At 36.5% G+C, this 18499-nt stretch overlaps 1 protein-coding gene across 7 annotated transcripts in view; it reads left to right on the top strand.

Annotated features, from left to right (window-relative positions):
• PECR (peroxisomal trans-2-enoyl-CoA reductase) overlaps window positions 1-18499 on the top strand; it is a 40753-nt gene that overhangs the window by 1090 nt on the left and 21164 nt on the right. For all 7 annotated transcript variants that reach the window (XR_014079096.1, XR_014079097.1, XR_014079095.1 and 4 more), the window contains exons 2-4: window positions 6777-6910; window positions 8581-8746; window positions 17551-17632. Coding sequence is in view for 3 of the 7 variants with exons in the window: in XM_081578203.1 (XP_081434329.1) it covers window positions 6777-6910; window positions 8581-8746; window positions 17551-17632 (382 nt within the window). In the remaining 4 variants the exon portion in view is untranslated. The remainder of the gene's footprint in view (window positions 1-6776; window positions 6911-8580; window positions 8747-17550; window positions 17633-18499) is intronic.

Genomic DNA, 18499 nt, shown 5'->3' with positions numbered 1-18499 from the left:
AATTAATTCTAGGGAATTTCCTGGAGGTCCAGTGGTTAGGACGCAGCGCTTTCACTGGGATGGGCCCAGGTTCAATACGTGATCAGGGAACTAATATCCCGCAAGCCATGCAACTGTGGCCAAAAAAACCCTGTTTTTTCATTCTGTTTATTGCCTAATAAATGATTAGGAAATATGGAAAGACTACTGGATAAGTTTTTAACATGTGGAGAGGCTCCCATCATATAATCTTCTTGAATCTCTTTTAATATTTACCTTGACTTGGGAGTTAAGTAGGTAGTAATGGCCATGAAGTTTCACCAGGGTCAGATTAAGAAATGCTAATTCCCCCCCCTTTTTTTCTTATTAAGATGCATTTTTTCATTTTTTTAAGCATACTTTTTTTAAGTTCATGCTATGTGCCAAGCTTAACTTGATTTGGGTGAAGACAGGACTTTGTGAGTACATAAGAAGGAAAGAAACCACAAAAGAGAAAATAAATAAATACGAAAATGTAAATCCTCTTTGAATTAAAAAATATACATGAATAAAGTTTGAAGGTACATGAAGAAAAACATTTGCAATATACAACAAATTTACTATATAACGAGATCTCATAAATAAGGGAAAGATCTAACACACTGATAGAAAAATAGGCTTATGATAATGGGCCAAGCATTTTAAATAAAGAACTAAAAAAAGACAGTAAGTGCATGAAGAAACAGTCAATTTTTTGGCAGTGAAATGCAAAATATAGCAATAAAAAGGTCCATTGTTTTTCTAACAAAATTTTTAAACATTAGGGAAAATGAAAATGTTGATGACAGAGAGGACAAGCAAGAATGTAAAATATTGCAAGCTTTCTGGAGGTCAGCTTAGGGAAAAAAATCCAAACATGTTAACAGTGTTCATGCTGATGACCTAGTAATTCCTCTGTCAGAAATCTATTCTTTGGAAATAATCAGGGACAAGCCCAGATATGTGTAGAAGAGTGTAATGTTCAGTAGTGAGACGTGATAAGGGAAAGGAGTATGTCAGTAACAATGAAATATGCTGCTATTTAAATACCTTGCTATTGAAGACTTTATGTTGTCAAATGCATACCATATAATTTAAAAAGTAGGATTCTAAACAAAATATAGCATTTCAATTTAATTGTTAATGAAAAATGTATATGTAGGAAAGACTGGAAAGAAGTTTACAACATTGTTTATCAGCAACTGCTTTTTCTGGAAATGATTTGAATGATGAGTGGTTAAATTGTATTCATTTTTCAGATCTTTTTTAATGAACATGTAAATTGTCTTTGCTTCCCATGTTTCTAATGCTCAGCACATAGTATGAGCTTAAAAAAATGAAAAAAATGCATCTTAATGAGAAAAAAAAGGGAAATTAGCATTTCTTAAGTCTATCTAGTCAGGGCTATGGTTTTTCCAGTAGTCATGTATGGATGTGAGAGTTGGACTATAAAGAAAGCTGAGCGCCGAAGAATTGATACTTTTGACTGTGGTGATGGAGAAGACTCTTGAGAGTCCCTTGGACTGCAAGGAGATCCAACCAGTCCATCCTAAAGGAGATCAGTCCTGAGTGTTCATTGGAAGGACTGATGTTGAAGCTGAAACTCCAATACTTTGGCCACCTGATGTGAAGAGCTGACTCATTTGAAAAGACCCTGATGCTGGGAAAGATTGAAGGAAGGAGGAAAAGGGGACGACAAAGGATGAGATGGTTGGATGGCATCACCGACTCAATGGACATGAGTTTGAGTAAACTCTGGGAGTTGGTGATGGACAGGGAGGCCTGGCGTGCTGCAGTCCATGGAGTCACAAAGAGTCAGACACGACTGAGCGACTGAACTGAACTGAATCTGACCCTGGTGCAACTTCATGGCCATTACTATCTACATTACTCCCAACATCAAACTGTATCCCTGTTCAGAAAAATCCATAATAAAAGTAGACTCAGTTGTCATTTTCTGTGATGGTCAGATACCAGGTTTCACAGTAGATTCATCAGATCCTGGCTCAACCTTCCAGTGTACTTGTAAAAAACAGTAGTGTTGTATTGGAAATACACTTCCTTCGATGAAAGAATATGCAAATACTTTTTACTCTGACTTGCTCAGCTTAATTTTTTTCTAGCAGAATTAATGGCTATTTCTGAAAATTGTTACAGAAACCCAAATCGGGCAAATTAAACAATAGCCAATTCTCTTTCCAGTGAGAAGGCTGCTATTTTTTGGCGTGGAATACAAGTTGGATTTTGAGACAAGTAGTGATTATTGTGTTGTCTTTCACATCCAAATGATTTTGACTGTTCCTTTTCGATGAGGATGGTGAAAGCCCTAGCACAAGTAGGATGTAGTGAACAGAATTGGAAGTCTCTTCATCTATTTGACAAATGCTGTTAGACAAAGGGGGCCCTGATTCCGTCAAGGAATATTGAACCTAAGACTATTTGCATTGAATTCAAGCCAAATCCTTGTCTCTGTCCTCAAGTTAGTCATTCCCTTTCTGTGACAGTGGCTCAGCTGGTAAAGAATCCGCCTGCAATGCGAGAGACCTGGGTTTGATTCCTGAGTTGGGAAGATCCCCTGGAGAAGGGAAAGACTACCCACTCCAGTATTCTGGCCTGGAGAACTCCATGGACTGTATAGTCCATGGGGTCACAAGGAGTTGGACGCAACTAAGCAACTTGCACTTTTACTTTCTGTGACAGTAGATAAAATGAAAGTAGGAATTGCAAGTGGAAATTGTGAGGCAAGACAGCACTTTTTGTTGTTCTGGTGTCTAGGTTCTTACCGACACCTGGGACCTAGAAGGTGCTGAAATGGAGCACTCTGAGTTGAAGATTGAAAGGAATCAGTATCAACCCAGGCAAAAATCAATATATTTGGTTACAGATGCCTCAGATGTGGAAATAACTCATTATTTGCTAGTTACTTCAGTTCCCTGTTCTAAGTTTATCTATCTGAGTTTGTATTGCAACTCATATAAACAAAAATGTCCATCCAAGTCATTTAGCATAAGGGTGAGGAGAAGGATATTACCTAATAATTTTCTAAAATAAGAACATTGCAATAAATTCAGGCAGTATTGAAGTATATAAAAGAAAACTAAAATGAGCTTTCCCATTCTGCCCATCTCCTAAACCCCCTTCCTGGTGATTTTCTATAAGTCACCCACATGCACAAATATACACACGTGTATTTTTTTGTTTATAAAACCAAGACTGTAGTATTGTTGTTGTATGCATATGTAATAATTTATTTAACCGTTCCTTTAATGGAATTGTAGGTTTCTAATTTTACCCACCATTGCAACATTCTGCCTTGTGATACCTTTATACTCTGGTTCAAGTTTATATACCAGTTAAAATAAATAGCCTTTTAAAGTTGTGTCCCAGGATAGCTCTTCTAATATTAGATAACTTTCCAGAGGCGTTCAGCATTCAGATAGTAATTAGTGATAATTTGGTAATCTTCTAATTAGATAATTCCTGTGAATAATCCTAGTTACGTTTTCCCTACGTCTCTTATTTTGAGCCCTTGGACAAAGTAGGCATTAATCACCTAGAATTCTTGAGGATTTTTTTTTTTTATGTGGCTTAACTTCTTAATGTGGATTTAGGAAGAATTATAGGTATCCAATTTCTTTACCTTGTTCAGCTTATGCTCTACTCTGGAAACTAGAACAGATAATGCCTGTCTTGAAGGCAGAAAGACTGAAGAAAGAAGGGCATAGGGCAGAGGCCATGGCTGATCCAGGGGAACTTGTTTCTCCTTTCCATTTTATTAATCAGATTAGTTCTTCCTCCTAACTCAGGGAAACTTGGTTAGACCTGGGCTGAAAATGTGTGTTTCAATTCTTTCCCCTCCTGAGAGTAGAAGTTTCCTTCTGGAAGCAGAAGGAGAAAGGAATAACAGTTCTCCTAACATATAATATATGCTTTGTTGAAAATTGCACATCAATTTTGATAAATTGAATTCTGTTTTAAAGTTAGTCTTGTCTTACAAGGAATTCATGGTGAATTTAATACTTGCTTTGTAAAGCTCTCAGATTACCTATCAGAATTTCCAAAAGTTGTATGCATATGGAATTCACTAAATTATAACCTAAGCTTGAAAGATAGTTTTTTTTAAGTGCCTTATTTTAATATACAGAAACTATCTCCTCGTATACAACTAGTTCTGGCCAAAATGCAGAGCCATTTTACTTTTTAACCTTTCTAAATGTCATCTGTTCCATACGTTAATATTGAATGTGTGGCCTGTTTGTAGTATAACAGTTATAACAATGACAGGGTCCCAGTCCTCCAGGACAGGGAGGACTGTGAGTGGGAGGAGACTGTTAATTATCATCCAGTACAGGCTTAAATGCTGTATTACTGTCAGGGATACAGTGGGCTTTCCAGGTAGTGCTACAGGTAAAGAACCTGCCTCCCAATGCGGGAGACATTCATGTTACAATTAAATGCTGTCCTCATACATTTTGTTTCTACATATGTTATAAAGCCTACAATACATTGATATCATTTTTACTTTCAACCATCACCACCTTTTGCAGGATTTTAATAGCAATAAGAAAAATCTTCATACTTATTTACTCACATAGTGACCATTTCTGGTTCTCTTTCTTCTTTTCTGTAGATTTAGATTTTCATCTGGTATCATTGCCTTTCTGCTTCAAGAACTTTCTTTAATCTTTTTGTAGTGAAGTTCTTTTTTCGTGAATTCTTCTGGATATTATATGTGTGAATGAATCTTTATTTTGCCATTATTTTCTTAATATTTATATTATTTATTTAATTATTTAATAGATATATATAATTTAACAAAAGTGGGAACATTAATATATTTATGGGAGGAGAAAACACGATGGCAAGCAGTGCATTTTTCAAACCCCAACTGATAACATCAAACAATTCAGGCTTCATTTTAGTGGATAACAGCACCATTCATTCTTACCAGAAACTGGAATTTAAATCTATTTTCACTGGGTAAGAGTTCTAGGTTCCAAAACTCCCACCTCCTCTCCCCACCCCTGGTACTTGCAAGTACTTGTCTTGGCTTGCATTGTTTCTGAAAAGAAGTCTTCTGTCTTCTTTGTGTGGTTTGTGTTCTTTTTCTCTGGCTGCTTTTAATATTTTCCACTGTATCCCTGGTTTATTTAATTATGTTGTCAGTGTTATTCCTGGGTCTCTTTTTATTAATTAACTTCTCCCCTCATTCTGGGTTGTATTTCCTTGCTTCTTTGTGTACCTTGTGGTTTTTCGGTGGATGCCAGACATTTGAATTTTACTTTGTTGGAAGCTGGGGTTTTTTTTTTTTGGATGTCCGATCTTATTTATTTGTTACTCTTAGAACATCTCATTTTTGGCTGGACTCAGAAGTAGAAGCTCCCAGAGAGGACAGCCTCCCTCTCTTGGCAATCTGTTCCTGCCATTTTTCTTTGGCTTCCTTCAATCTCTTGACGAAAAGTTTAGCATTCTGCAGCCTCTTCCTTATTTTTCTTAAGTACGCTGTTTTTTCAGAGCAATACGGCTGTTTGTGTTGCAGAACACGGGGAGTAACAAGACGCATAATCTTGGGTGCTTTGGTCCTAGGTAACTGTTATTATCATTGTATGGTTATTTTTGTATTCTTGCAAACATTGCTGAACTTTCTGTTCTGTGATGTAGTTAACTTGATAGCAGTTTGATACTTTAAAGAGGCTTTTTTTCTGTTAAGGACTGTCCTAAACAGCCTTTGCTGCTGCTGCTGCTAAGTCGCTTCAGTCGTGTCCGACTCTGTGCGACCCCATAGACGGCAGCCCACCAGGCTCCGCCGTCCGTGGGATTCTCCAGGCAAGAATACTGGAGTGGGTTGCCATTTCCTTCTCCAGTGCATGAAAGGGAAAAGTGAAAGTGAAGTCGCTCAGTCGTGTCCGACTCTTAGCGACCCCATGGACTGTAGCCTACCAGGCTCCTCCGTCCATGGGATTTTCCAGGCAAGAGCACTGGAGTGGGGTGCCAAACAGCCTTTAGTCTAGGATTAATTTTGCTTCAATATTGAGGCCATACCCTCTGGCTACTTTGCCCAATACCTTGTCAGAGTTTTTTCCTGGTTGGAACACTGACTTTTGTCTAGTGCTGTACGAGTGTCAGGGTTTGTTCCTTCTGCTTATTTTGGTTGGTTCTTTCCCCAGCCTCAGGTTGTGTCTTTTCTCATGTGTACCGATCACTGCTCAGCTGAAGATCTGGGGGAACTGTAGAGATCTCTGGAGTTCTCTTCCTGTGTACCTCCCTTCTCTCTGTGTTCCTATGTAATCTAGCTGTCTAAGCCTCCCCGGACTCCCAACTTCATCTCTTCTACCCAGGAGAGAACTTTCTTTAATCTTTTTGTAGTGAAGTTCTTTTTTCATGAATTCTTCTGGATAGTATATGTGTGAATGAATCTTTATTTTGCCCATTCTGGGCTCAGAATGGATTCTTCCTCCCTGTGCTACAGTCTGAAAACTATAGACAGCAATCTGGAATAATAATAGTGCTCACATTGTTTGTTTCCTGTGTTCACTATCAGTGTCCTGTGCTCCCTGATATCCAATGCCTGGAAATCCTTGTTGCATATATTCGTTCAGTGTTTTAGTTATTCTAGTTTTGTTTGAATTAGGATTAATTCAGTTCCTATTACCATAACAGAAGTTCTCATTCATATTTCTATTCATAATAGTATTTTCTAAACATTTTTGCTTTTGGAATGTAGACAACTAATGAAAATATATCAATATTTACTTGTTCTTTGACTGTTGTCTCCTCAGGATGTAATGTGGTCATTGCGTCCCGTAAGTTTGATAGGTTAAAATCTGCTGCAGATGAACTGAATGCCAGTCTGCCTCCTACTGTCCCGGCTCAAGTTACTCCCATAAAATGTAACATCCGTAATGAAGAGGAGGTAAGGCTAATCTCTCTTTTTTTAAAAATTGAAATATAGTTGATTTACAATGTCATGTTTAATTTTTGCTGTATACCAAAGTGACTTAGTTTTATATATATATGTGTGTGTGTGTATATTCTTTTTCATATTCTTTTCCATTATGGTTCATCACAGGATATTGAATATAGTTTCATGTGCTATGTAGTAGGACCTTGTTGTTTATCCAGCCTATATATAATAACTTACATCTGCTAATCCCACACTCCCAGTTCTTCCCTCCTCCTTGGCAACCACAAATCTGTTCTGTATATCTGTGAGTCTGTTTTTGTCTTGTAGACATGTTGATTTGTGTCATATTTTAGATTCCACATGTAAGTGTTGTCATATAGTATTTGTCTTTCTTATTTGACATAGTATGGTATTTTCAAGGTCCATCCATGTTGCTGAAAATGGCATTATTCCATTGCTTTTAATGGCTAAGTAATATTCCATTGTATGTGTATGTATATGTGTGTATATATATGTGTATAATTATGTATATACACATATAACACATCTTTATCCATTTATCTGTTGATGGACATTTAGATTGTTTCAATGTCTTGGCTATTGTGAATAGTGCTACTATGAACATTGGGATGCATGTATCTTTTTAAATTTTAGTTTTTTGGAGGTATGTGCCCAGAAGTTGGGTTACTGGATCATATAGTAAGTCTAGTTTTAGTTTTTTGAGGAATGCGAATCTATCTCATCATTTATTCATTTGTTTTAATTTATAGTGGTTGTCCCTAACCCTGACTGTGCGTTAGGTTTTGCCGTGGTAGCTGTCTTAGATGAGGTTCACTAGAAGCAGAGCCTGTGAAGGAGATTCTTGAGCTAATGATCTATTGAGCAAGTGGCCTCAGGAGAAAGAGATGAAGGGAAGACATGGAGGGAAGCTAAGCAAGAACAGTTTAGTCTGGAGGCTACCTTTCATGCTTTCTGCCCTTTAACTCATTTTGTAATGTCTATTTCATCACTCTCCAATATTCTGAGTTGGTTGTTTACAGATTATTACAGACTATTGGATGAGTGATCCAAATCCTTGGATAAATCTTGACATCAAAATTCTAAATTTAGCATTATGATCTATAGGTATTGAAACTGGTGACATAGGATTTTCAGGTTTATTCATTGTGACATCTTCATTTATTGTAGTTCTCAGAGTTACTATTCACTGTGAGATATTGTAAGCTCTGCTACTCTCCTAAAGCAGATGATAAAGTCCAAGTAGCAAGTTAGTTATTAACCAGTTCACTCTTAAAATTTTATTTGTTTGCTGGAGTATAATTGATGTACAATATTACATAAGTTGCAGGTGTATAATATAGTGATTCATAATTTTTAAAGGTGATACTCCATTTATAGTTACCATAAAATATTTGCTGTATTCCCCATATTGTATAATATATTCATTTAACTTATTTTGTACCTAATAGGCTATAGCTCTTAATCTCCTACTCCTACATTGTTGCTCCCTGCTTCCCTCTTGACATTGGTAACCACGAGTTTATGCTCTGTCTCTATGGATCTGCTTCTTTTTTGTTATATTCACTAGTTTGTTGTACTTTTTAGATTCTACATATAAATGCTGTCATACAGTATTTGTCTTTGTCTGTAACTAGTTCACTTTTATTGTTTTTCTTTAGGTGAATAATTTGGTCAAATCCACCGTAGATATTTATGGTAAGATCAATTTCTTAGTAAACAATGGAGGAGGCCAGTTCTTCTCTCCTGCAGAAAAAATCAGTTCAAAGGGGTGGAATGCTGTGATTGAAACCAACCTGACGGGCACCTTCTACATGTGCAAAGCAGGCAAGTGTGATCAATAATCCAAAAGGTCAAAGTGTATTTATGTTAAGGTCATAGGGCACCTGAAAGAGAAATTGTTAGGGACTCAGAAGCTCCATGTCATCAATACTTATTGCCCTAATTTAACTTATATACAACATAGCCATGTAAATTGCTACATTTCTGGAGAGTAATTTGGCAGTATTTTAAAAATATGAATTTGCTTGATCTGTTGATTTTATTTCTAGAAAGTTATCATGTAAAACTGATTAAGAATTTGTACAAAGATAGAGCTACAAAGTGCTTCATTAAATTAAGGAAAGCTCCATACTTATTTTGTTTTGAAGAAATGAATCTGTTAAATCTATTATAAGGACCTATTAATTCCATGAAACCTTAAAGGAGAATACCAGAGTCCACATTTTTTCTGACTAATAAGTAACTAGCACACATACATAGTCTTTGGATTAAAGGTTATCTTTCATAGATTGGTAATATTCAACCCTGAAATTGGATAACTGAAGAGTTTTCTTCAAGACATTTCTACACTGAAAAATGTGAAATGAGTATAATTCTGACTCACAGGATCTTCACCCCAACATGGATTAGGCTTTATATTCTTTGTATTTCTAAATCAAAGGTCTTGCAGACATTTTCAGGCTTTATCCTTATCTAACTGGTAATACAGAGTTCTGTATTAATTGTGATAACAGGATTGACTGCTGAAGTGTAGAGATCCAGAAAAATATAGGAGCTTGAATAAGATAGTTGATTTCTCCCTCATATAAAAATTCAAGGTATATAGTCCAGGGATAGTATGGTAGTTTCATCATCATAAGGGAATAAGGATCTTTCTTCTTGCTTACTGTCTTTAACATGTCCATCCTGCAGTCTAAAATGGCTGCTTCAGTTCCTGCCATCATAACTGCATTCTAGGCAGCAGGAATTCAGAGAAGTGTAAAACTCATTCTTTTTAACAGCATTGTCTGGAAGTAGCACCATTACATTTACTGACATTCGTCATCAACTAAAACTCAGTTAAATGATTATACCTACCTACAAGTGATACTGGGAATAGAATCTTTAGCTATGTGCCTAAGGGAAAGGGAGGGAAGTCGCTCAGTCGTGTCCGACTCTTTGCGACCCCGTGGACTGTAGCCTACCAGGCTCCTCCGTCCATGGGATTCTCCAGGCAAGAATACTGGAGTGGTTTGCCATTTCCTTCTCCAGGGGATCTTCCCGACCCACGGATCGAACCCAGGTCTCCCGCATTGGAGGCAGACGCTTTAACCTCTGAGCCACCAGGGAAGTCCAATGTGCCTAAGTACAAATTCAATTTCTTTGTAAGAAGAGGAGAATGAGTACTAGGAGACATCTTTCAGTCTCTAACTCAGCCTTCATAGTTCAGTGCTTTGACATCTTCCAGCACTCAAGTCAGCAATCTCTTACCAACCTGAAGTTCCATTAATTAGAACTTTGCAGAGTCTAGATTCAGTTATGATTTTTATTAGCCAGAATTGGATTAAGGAATCCAAGGCCTATAGTTTTTATTTTGTTTTTATTTAAACAATGGGACTTAGCTTTTGGTTTTGACAACAAGGAATATGGGACATACAGTTTTCTATACCAGAGTAATAATAGTGAAAACCCAAAAACCATTTAAATATTTTAAAGTAAAATATTAGTTGAATGAAATTTTATACATCTATAGGATAGAGTACTATGCAGCCACTAAAAATATAGGTACAAAAGTCTACTTCTCAATATGAAAAGATATTCCTAGATATCACTGAGTGAAAAAAAAGTTATAAAACATTCTATCTAGTGTGATCACATTTCTGCAAAAAACAGTATATATTTATTATATGGCTGTATATAAATAGACATAATTCTGAAAGAGTTTCTAATAAACCATTGACATCTCTGAGAGGTAAAATTACATATTATTTTCATCTTTTTCTTTTTGGTTCTCTGCTTTTTCTAGTTTTTCTAAATTGAATGTGTATTGTTTATATAATTAAAATGATTCAAGTCATGACTGCCCTGAAGTTCCAGCTTCTTCAGCTTGTACTCTATGACACCATATACTGCTGTTAAAGAATTGTGGGAGGATCCACATTTAAATTTCTGGTGAATGTAGACTTTTCTATAACCTTAATTACTCATTTTACTAATATAGAAATTTTTTTCTCTCCATTTATTTTTGGAAAAATTTTGAATATATGAAAAATTTAAAGAAATAATGCAGTGAACTCTTCTAAGGCATACCTTGTTTTATTTTATTGCCCATCAAGCAAATCTGTCAGCAGTGTTTTTCAACAGCTTTTGCTTACTTTGAGTCTCTGTGTCATATTTTGGTAATTAGCACAATATTTCAAACTTTTTCATTATTATATTTGTTATGATGATTTGTGATCAGTGATCTTTGATGTTACTATTGCAAAAAGATAATGACTTACTGAAGGTTCAGGTGTTGGTTAGCACTTTTTAGTGATAAAATATTTTTAAAATTAAGGTTGTACTTTTTTTTTTAGACATAATGCTGTTGTACATTTAATAGACTTTAGTGTAAACATAACTTTTATATGCACTGGGAAAGAAAAAAAATTTGTGTGATTCACTTTATTGCAATATTGTATTATTGTGGTGGTCTGGAACTGAACTTACCATATCTCTGAACCCTGTCTGTATACCTTTCATTTAGATTTACCAAGTGCTAACATTTTGCTTATTTACATTCTCTAATCTCTGTGTCTTTCCCCCTCTCATCCTCCCTCCCTATCTCCCCTCAACCCCCACACCCTTTTCACAAATAATTTAAAGGTAAATTGCATACATCATCACACTTTGACTTACATTTTTAAAGAATAAAGAAATGTTTTCTATGCAACTGCAATACCATTATCATACCAAAGGAAATAAACAGTAATTCAGTAAGATCAATTATCACATAATCATATTGGAATTTCCCTTAAAGTCTAGTAGTGTTGGCGATATTATTCCGAGACTTATGGTGTGTAGTGTGGGCTAAAGCAAGTAAATCAGTTCAGTTCAGTTCAGTCGCTCAGTTGTGTCTGACTTTTTGCGACCCCATGGACTGCAGCACGCCAGGCCTCCCTGTCTCTGTAAATAAGTTATTTTAGTACAATTGAGAACCAAGATTTTTGGCATTGGCAAAAGGAGAAGTGAATGTAGACAGATGAGGCTGAATAAAAACCCCTTTAGTCCAGAATTTAATTAGAAACATTAGCATGGACTCAAGATATGTTTTTTCTTTAAAATAAAATATGTATTCCCTGGCTTTGTCCCCTGAAAAGAAGCAGTTATTAATTCAGTGACAGTGCGTCCTCCTAGCTTCCTTTATGTGATCTCTGAATGTTACTTCCAATTAAAAGGAACTGGGACTCCTTAGTGAAACATCTTATTACAGGTCTGGGGGAGGAAATGTGCAAGATAAGCCTAGAATATTTTGTTTCAACAGAAATCTAGGAAGCTATATGGATATGTTACTGAGCCAAACTTGGGTCTGCTCGCCTGCATGTGGCAAAGCCAGTCAACTGAACGTTGGGTTGCAGTGCAGGAAAGTATGGGGAGAGTGAGCAGCTTATGCTCAAAAGATGTGAACTGCTTAATAGCTTTCAGGGAAGGGTTTTGTTTTGTTTTTATTCCCCATAATTTTGTTTATTTATTTATTTTACTTTTGGCTGTCCTGGGTCTTGTTGCTGCTCCGGCTTTTCTCTAGTGTGGAGAGCAGGGGCTACTCTAGTTGCAGTGGAAAGGCTTCTCATTGCAGTGCTTCTCTTGTTATGGAGCACAGGCTCGAGGGCAGGCGAGCTGCAGCAGTTGCAGCACCTGGGCTCAGCAGTTGAGGCTCCTGGGCTCTCGAGTACAGGCTCAGTAGTTGTGGTGTACCAGCTTTAGTTGCTTTGCAGCCTGTGGGATCTTCACAGATGGGAGATGGAACCCATGTGTCCTTTGTTGGCATGCACATTCTTTACCTCTGAGCCACCAATGAAGCCCCAAGGGAGAGTTTTTAAAGTAAGTGTTAGGGAGGGAGCTGCAGGGCAGGGATCAGCTTGGTTGGCATCCAGGTGAAGTTTTGAGCATCACTGATCTTTTGGTTTCAACTGGTCTAGTGTATGCCTGCTTGCAGTCAGCAGTTTTCATCTGGTGAGGGTCTTCCTGTAAAAACAACTTAGGAATGTGTGTCAAGCCTTTATCTGGATCTTTCAGGGAACTGGAAGTTTGATGACTCTGCTATGTGTCTGATTTACAAGTTTTTACCAGTGTCCCAGCCCAACAGCTATTCATTGTTTCTACATCTTCACACTTCCTAATTATTAATTCTTTTTTTAAAAAATTATTTGTTTATTTATTTGGCTGCATTGGGTCTTAGTTGTGGCAAGTAGGATCTTTTAGTTGTGGCATGTGGAATCTAGTTCCCTGACCAGGAATCAAACCCAGGCCCTTTGCAGTGGGAGCATGGAGTCTTAGCCACTGGACCAGTCGCTCAGTCATGTCCAACTCTTTGCAACCCCATGGACTATAGCTCACCAGGCTCCTCTGTCCATGGAATTCTCCAGACAAGAATACTGGAGTGGGTTGCCATTCCCTTCTCCAGGGGATCTTCCCAACCCAGGGATCGAACCAGGGTCTCTTGCATTGTAGGCAAATTCTTTACCATCTTAGCCACCAGGAAAGCCCAGCAGAAAGTCTATATAGGGTAATTTAAATAAATTTATTTTCCTTTCTTGTGCTAATAGCCAATAATTTTATGATTAAAAACATATATTTGATACATGTATACTGCTTTATTTTCATTTCCAAACTTTTCTTGGCTATTCTTGACCATTTATTGTATTCAGATGAATTTTATATATTCATACTTCTTCAAAAATCCTGTTGGGGATTTGATTAAAATTGTATTAAATTTATTAGTCATGTGGAAATAATTAGCATGGTTAAGTACTGTCTCCTCATTATAACATGTCTGTTCATTAATGAACTTACATATTTTGGCAAATGTTTGAGGTTCTTACTGTATAGGTCTCATATGCTTGTTTGTATTAAGGTTGAAAAGTGAGTGTTAGTCACTCAGTCTTGTCCAAATCTTTGCAACCTCATGGACTGTAGCCCACCAGGCTCCTCTGTCCATGGAATTCTCAAGTAAGAGTGCTGGAGTGGGTAGCCATTCCCTTCTCCAGGATCTTCCCTATCCAGGGATCAAACCTGGTCCCCCGCATTGCAGGCAGATTCTCTACTGTCTGATCCCACTAGGGAAGCCCACCTTGGTGTTTTTGATGGCTATTGCTATTTTGAATGGGCTCTTTTTTTTTCCCAATTATTTTCAACTGGATTATTGTTGGTTTACAGAAGAATTTTTCAAATTTATTTTGTTGCTTTATATAATGGTTTGTCAAATTAGTCTTTTGGATTTTCTAGGTATGTAATCAGGCTGTCTAAAAACAACTACTGTGCTATTTCTTAGAATCAAAGATATAACCAATTGTGAAATGCATCATTTTACATATTAAGAAAGTAAAAACAATGTAATTATAAGATGTCACCAACAGTAAGACATATTCTAATTTCAGCAGTTTGAAAATAGTATGAAAAAATTGTCTTAGATTTAAAAAATATTGTATTTTATGTTTTCTTGTGGTTTTACCTCCTTTTTTTCTGTCATGTGTTATGATTTGGTGAGAATTCACTAGGAAGCATTAAATAATAGTGGGTAGACATGCTTACTTTTGCTCAAGCTTTTAATAGAAATAGGTATTGAATTGTTCTCTGGTCTTTCCATTCTAAAAACTGGACTTCCACTGAAGTGAGTCCTGATGTGCATCTCTAATATTGCCTTGATTTGTGTGAACAGAAAGTTTGCCTAAATTTCAAATTGGCCTTCAAAAAGGATAAAATATTTACAAATAAAGTTAGCAAAATAGTATGAGGTTTAAATGCTAACAACTGCAAAACATTGCTGAGAGAAATGAAAGAAGATGTAGATAAATGGAAAGACATTCTGTGTTTATGAGTTGAAAGACTCAATATTGTTAAGATGGTAGTGCTTTCCAAATTGATCTGTAGGTTCAATTCAGTCCTTATCAATCTTTTTGCAAAAATTGACAAACTGATCCTAAAATACATATGGGCATGCAAAGGACTCAAAATAACCAAAGCAATTTTACAAAAGAAGAAATACTTCTTGATTTCAAAACTGTTTATTGATTTTAAGAGGAGACTGTATAGTACTGGCATAAGAATAGATGTATAGATCAATGAAACAGAATTGAGAATCCAGAAGTAAATTCTTATATTTATGATCAGTTGATTTCCATCAGAAGTGCGAAGTCAGTTCTATGGGGAAATAATAGTCTCATCAACAAATGGTGAGGGGAAAGTTGGATATCCACATGCAAAAGAGTCTTACCTCACATAATAAATGAAAGTTAACTGAAAGTCCAAAATTAGGATCATGGACCTAAATGCAGGAAGTAAAATTATAAAACTTTTAGAAGCAGTAAGAGAGAAAATCTTTATGGGTTAGGCAGAGTCCTAAGATACCCACCAAAAATACATCCATTAAATAAAAAATTGTAATTGGACTTAATCAAACTTAAATGTGTTTATGCTTCAAATGACACCAATAAGAAAATGAAAAAATAAACCACAGACTGGGAAGAACGTTTTCCAAATCACATATCTGATAACAGACTTGTATCCAGAGTATACAAAAAGTCTTATAAAAGCAACCCAAATAAAAAAAAAAGGTAAAAGATTTGAATAGATATATCACCAAATAAGATATATACATGGTGAATAAGCACATGAGAAGATTCTTAACACCGTTTAAGTCATTAAGAAAACGCAAATCAAAGTCTCAGTAAGATACCACTCTATACCCATTAGAATGGCTTTAACCAAAAAGCCAGATAGTTTTGTGGAGAAACTGGAATCCTCATGCATTTCTGGTGAGAATGTAAAATGGTGAAAACACTTTGGGAAACAGTTCAGCAGTTTCTTAAAAAGTTAAGCATAGATTTAACATGTATGTGTGTTTGTTAGTCGCTCAGTCGTGTCAGAATATTTTCAACCCCATGGACTGTAGCCCACCAGGCTCCTCTGTCCACGGACACTTCCAGGCAAGAATACTAGCTGTTACTGTTCAGTCACTCAGTCATGTCCAGCTCTTTGCGACCCCATAGACTGCAGCACGCCAGGCTTCCCTCTCCTTCACCATCCACCAGAGCTTGCTCAAACTCAAGTCCATTGAATCGGTGATGCCATCCAACCATCTCGTTCTCTGTTGTCCCCTTCTCCTCCTGCCTTGTATCTTTCCCAGCATCAGGGTCTTTTTCTAATGAGTCAGCTCTTCGCATCAGGTGGCCAACTTATTGGAGCTTCAGCATCAGTCCCTCCAATGAATATTCAGGATTAATTTCCTTTAGGATTGACTGATTTGATCTCCTTGCAGTCCAAGGGACTCTCAAGAGTCTCCTCCAGTACCATGGTTCAAAACCATCAATTCTTCAGTGCCTCAATAAATTATTTTTATAAAAAGAAAATATAAATTAGAATTTAAAAAATATCATAGAAGCAGCAAGCTGAAATGGTATCAGGGAAGAATCAAGCACTATTTAATAGGGCTTCCCTTGTGGCTCAGCTGTTAAAGAATCTGCCTGCGATGTGGGAGACCTGGGTTCAGTCCCTGGGTTGGGAACATCCCCTGGAGAAGGGAAAGGTTACCCACTCCAGTATTCTGGCCTGGAGAATTCCATGGACTGTATAGTCCTTGGGGTCAAAGAGTTGAACACAACTGAGAAACTTTCACTTTCACTTTCTTTTCACTTCAATGCTCAGCCTTTTCTGTGGTCCAACTCTCACATCCATACACGACTGCAGGAAAAACCATAGCTTTGACTATATGGACCTTTGTCATCAAAGTAATGTCTCTGCTTTTTAATATGCTGTTTAGGTTTGTCATTGCTTTTCTTCCAAGGGGCAAGTGTCTTAATTTCATGGCTGCAGTCACCATCTGCAGTGATTTTGGAGCCCCAGAATACTGGAGAGGGTAGCTATTTACTTCTTCACGGGATCTTCCTAACCCAGGGGTTGAATCAGGGTCTCCTGCATTGCAGGCAGATTTTTTGTCCTCTGAGCTACCAGGTCATATGCAGATTTAGCATATGACACAGCAATTCCACTCGTAGGTATCTCCCTACTAGAAGTAAAAACGTATGTCCACACAAAGACTTGTATTCATAATCACCCAAAAGTGGAAACTGTCCAGTCGTTCATCAGTTGGTGAATGGGTAAATAAAATATGTAATGTGCACACAATAGAATACTATTTAGCAATAAAAAGTAACATTTTTACTTTCATGTATTACAATATGGATGAACCTCCCAAAAACTATTCTGAGTTAAAGAAGGCAGACACAAATGACCAAATATATGAAATATTTATAAAGGGCAAATCTGTAGAAAGAGAATGTAGGTGAATGTTTGCCTGGGGATGGGTTGGACTGCAAATGGTCACAAAGGGACTTTTTGGAGTGACAGAAATATTTGAAAACTGGATTGTGGTGATATGTATTTATTAAAAACCATTAAGTCATACACAGAAAATGGATGAATTTTATGTTATCTATATGTGCTGCTGAAGCAAGCACAGAATTTTATGATATGTAAATTGTACTTCAATCAATATTTTTATAAAAAGAAAATATAAATTAGAATTTTTAAAATATATAAGCAGCAAGCTGAAACAGGGTATCAGGGAAGAGTCAAGACACTATTTGATAGGATTGTCTTTCTGTCTCCTGCAGTTTACAACTCCTGGATGAAAGAACATGGAGGATCTATTGTCAATATCACTGTACTTACTAAAAATGGATTTCCGGGAGCTGTGTAAGCACTTACATTTTTTCTTCCTATGTCTTTGGGTTTGTCCGTTGAATATCTGAGGAGTAGGTAGAGCAATTTTCTTAAATAGAGATGGTTAATCCCTTTAATGCATTGTGACTTCAGTACTTAAAATTCCCTTTATTGAACTTTGAAACGTACTTCTAAAACATTACCATTCATATTAGGGTTACCCAATTTTCCAAGGAAATAAAAACAGTAGTAGGCCCAGTTAAATAATTTTTTTTTTTATCAGTATGCCCCAAATATCTCATGGAGCATTCTTGTTTTTGTTTGTTTTGGCCACACAGTGAGCTTTCTGGTTTTTAATTATCTCACCAGGGATAGAACCCGTGCCCTCCTGCAGTGGAAGGGTGGAGTCCTAACTACTGGACTGCCAGGGAATTTGCACATGGGGCATGCTTATGCTAAAAATGATTTGTTGTCTCCTATAAAAATTCACATTTAACTGAATGTCTTGTATTTTATCTGGCAGTCCTAATCCAGATGTAACTAAATGTGTCTGGAGACATCTTTTTAGTTAAAATGAGGAAAGGAAACCAATCTATGCTAATTTAGTTTTGAGCATTGTGGATATACCTATCCAGATTTAAGTAGAACTGCTAATAAATTATTGTTCCATAATAGAATTTGACATATTTGACTCTTATTCTGATTTTGATAAATTTTTATTTTGGAAACTGATTTTTTAAATTTTTTTAAACTTTTTAATTTTATATTGGTTTATAGTTGGTTAACATTTTTTTTTTTTTTAAAGAAAGTGAATGAACAGCCTACTGGCACAGTAGACTCTTTCATAATAGCCTAAAGGGCTACTCAAAACAGAAAGTTGAAAAACAACATACCAGGAAG

Source organism: Giraffa tippelskirchi, chromosome 3, assembly GCF_054371585.1.
Source record: "Giraffa tippelskirchi isolate mGirTip1 chromosome 3, T2T-mGirTip1v1.2.pri, whole genome shotgun sequence".
Taxonomy (NCBI): Eukaryota; Metazoa; Chordata; class Mammalia; order Artiodactyla; family Giraffidae; genus Giraffa; species Giraffa tippelskirchi.
The sequence above is the reverse complement of the archived record's forward strand: the minus strand, read 5'-3'. Positions and strand labels throughout refer to the sequence as shown.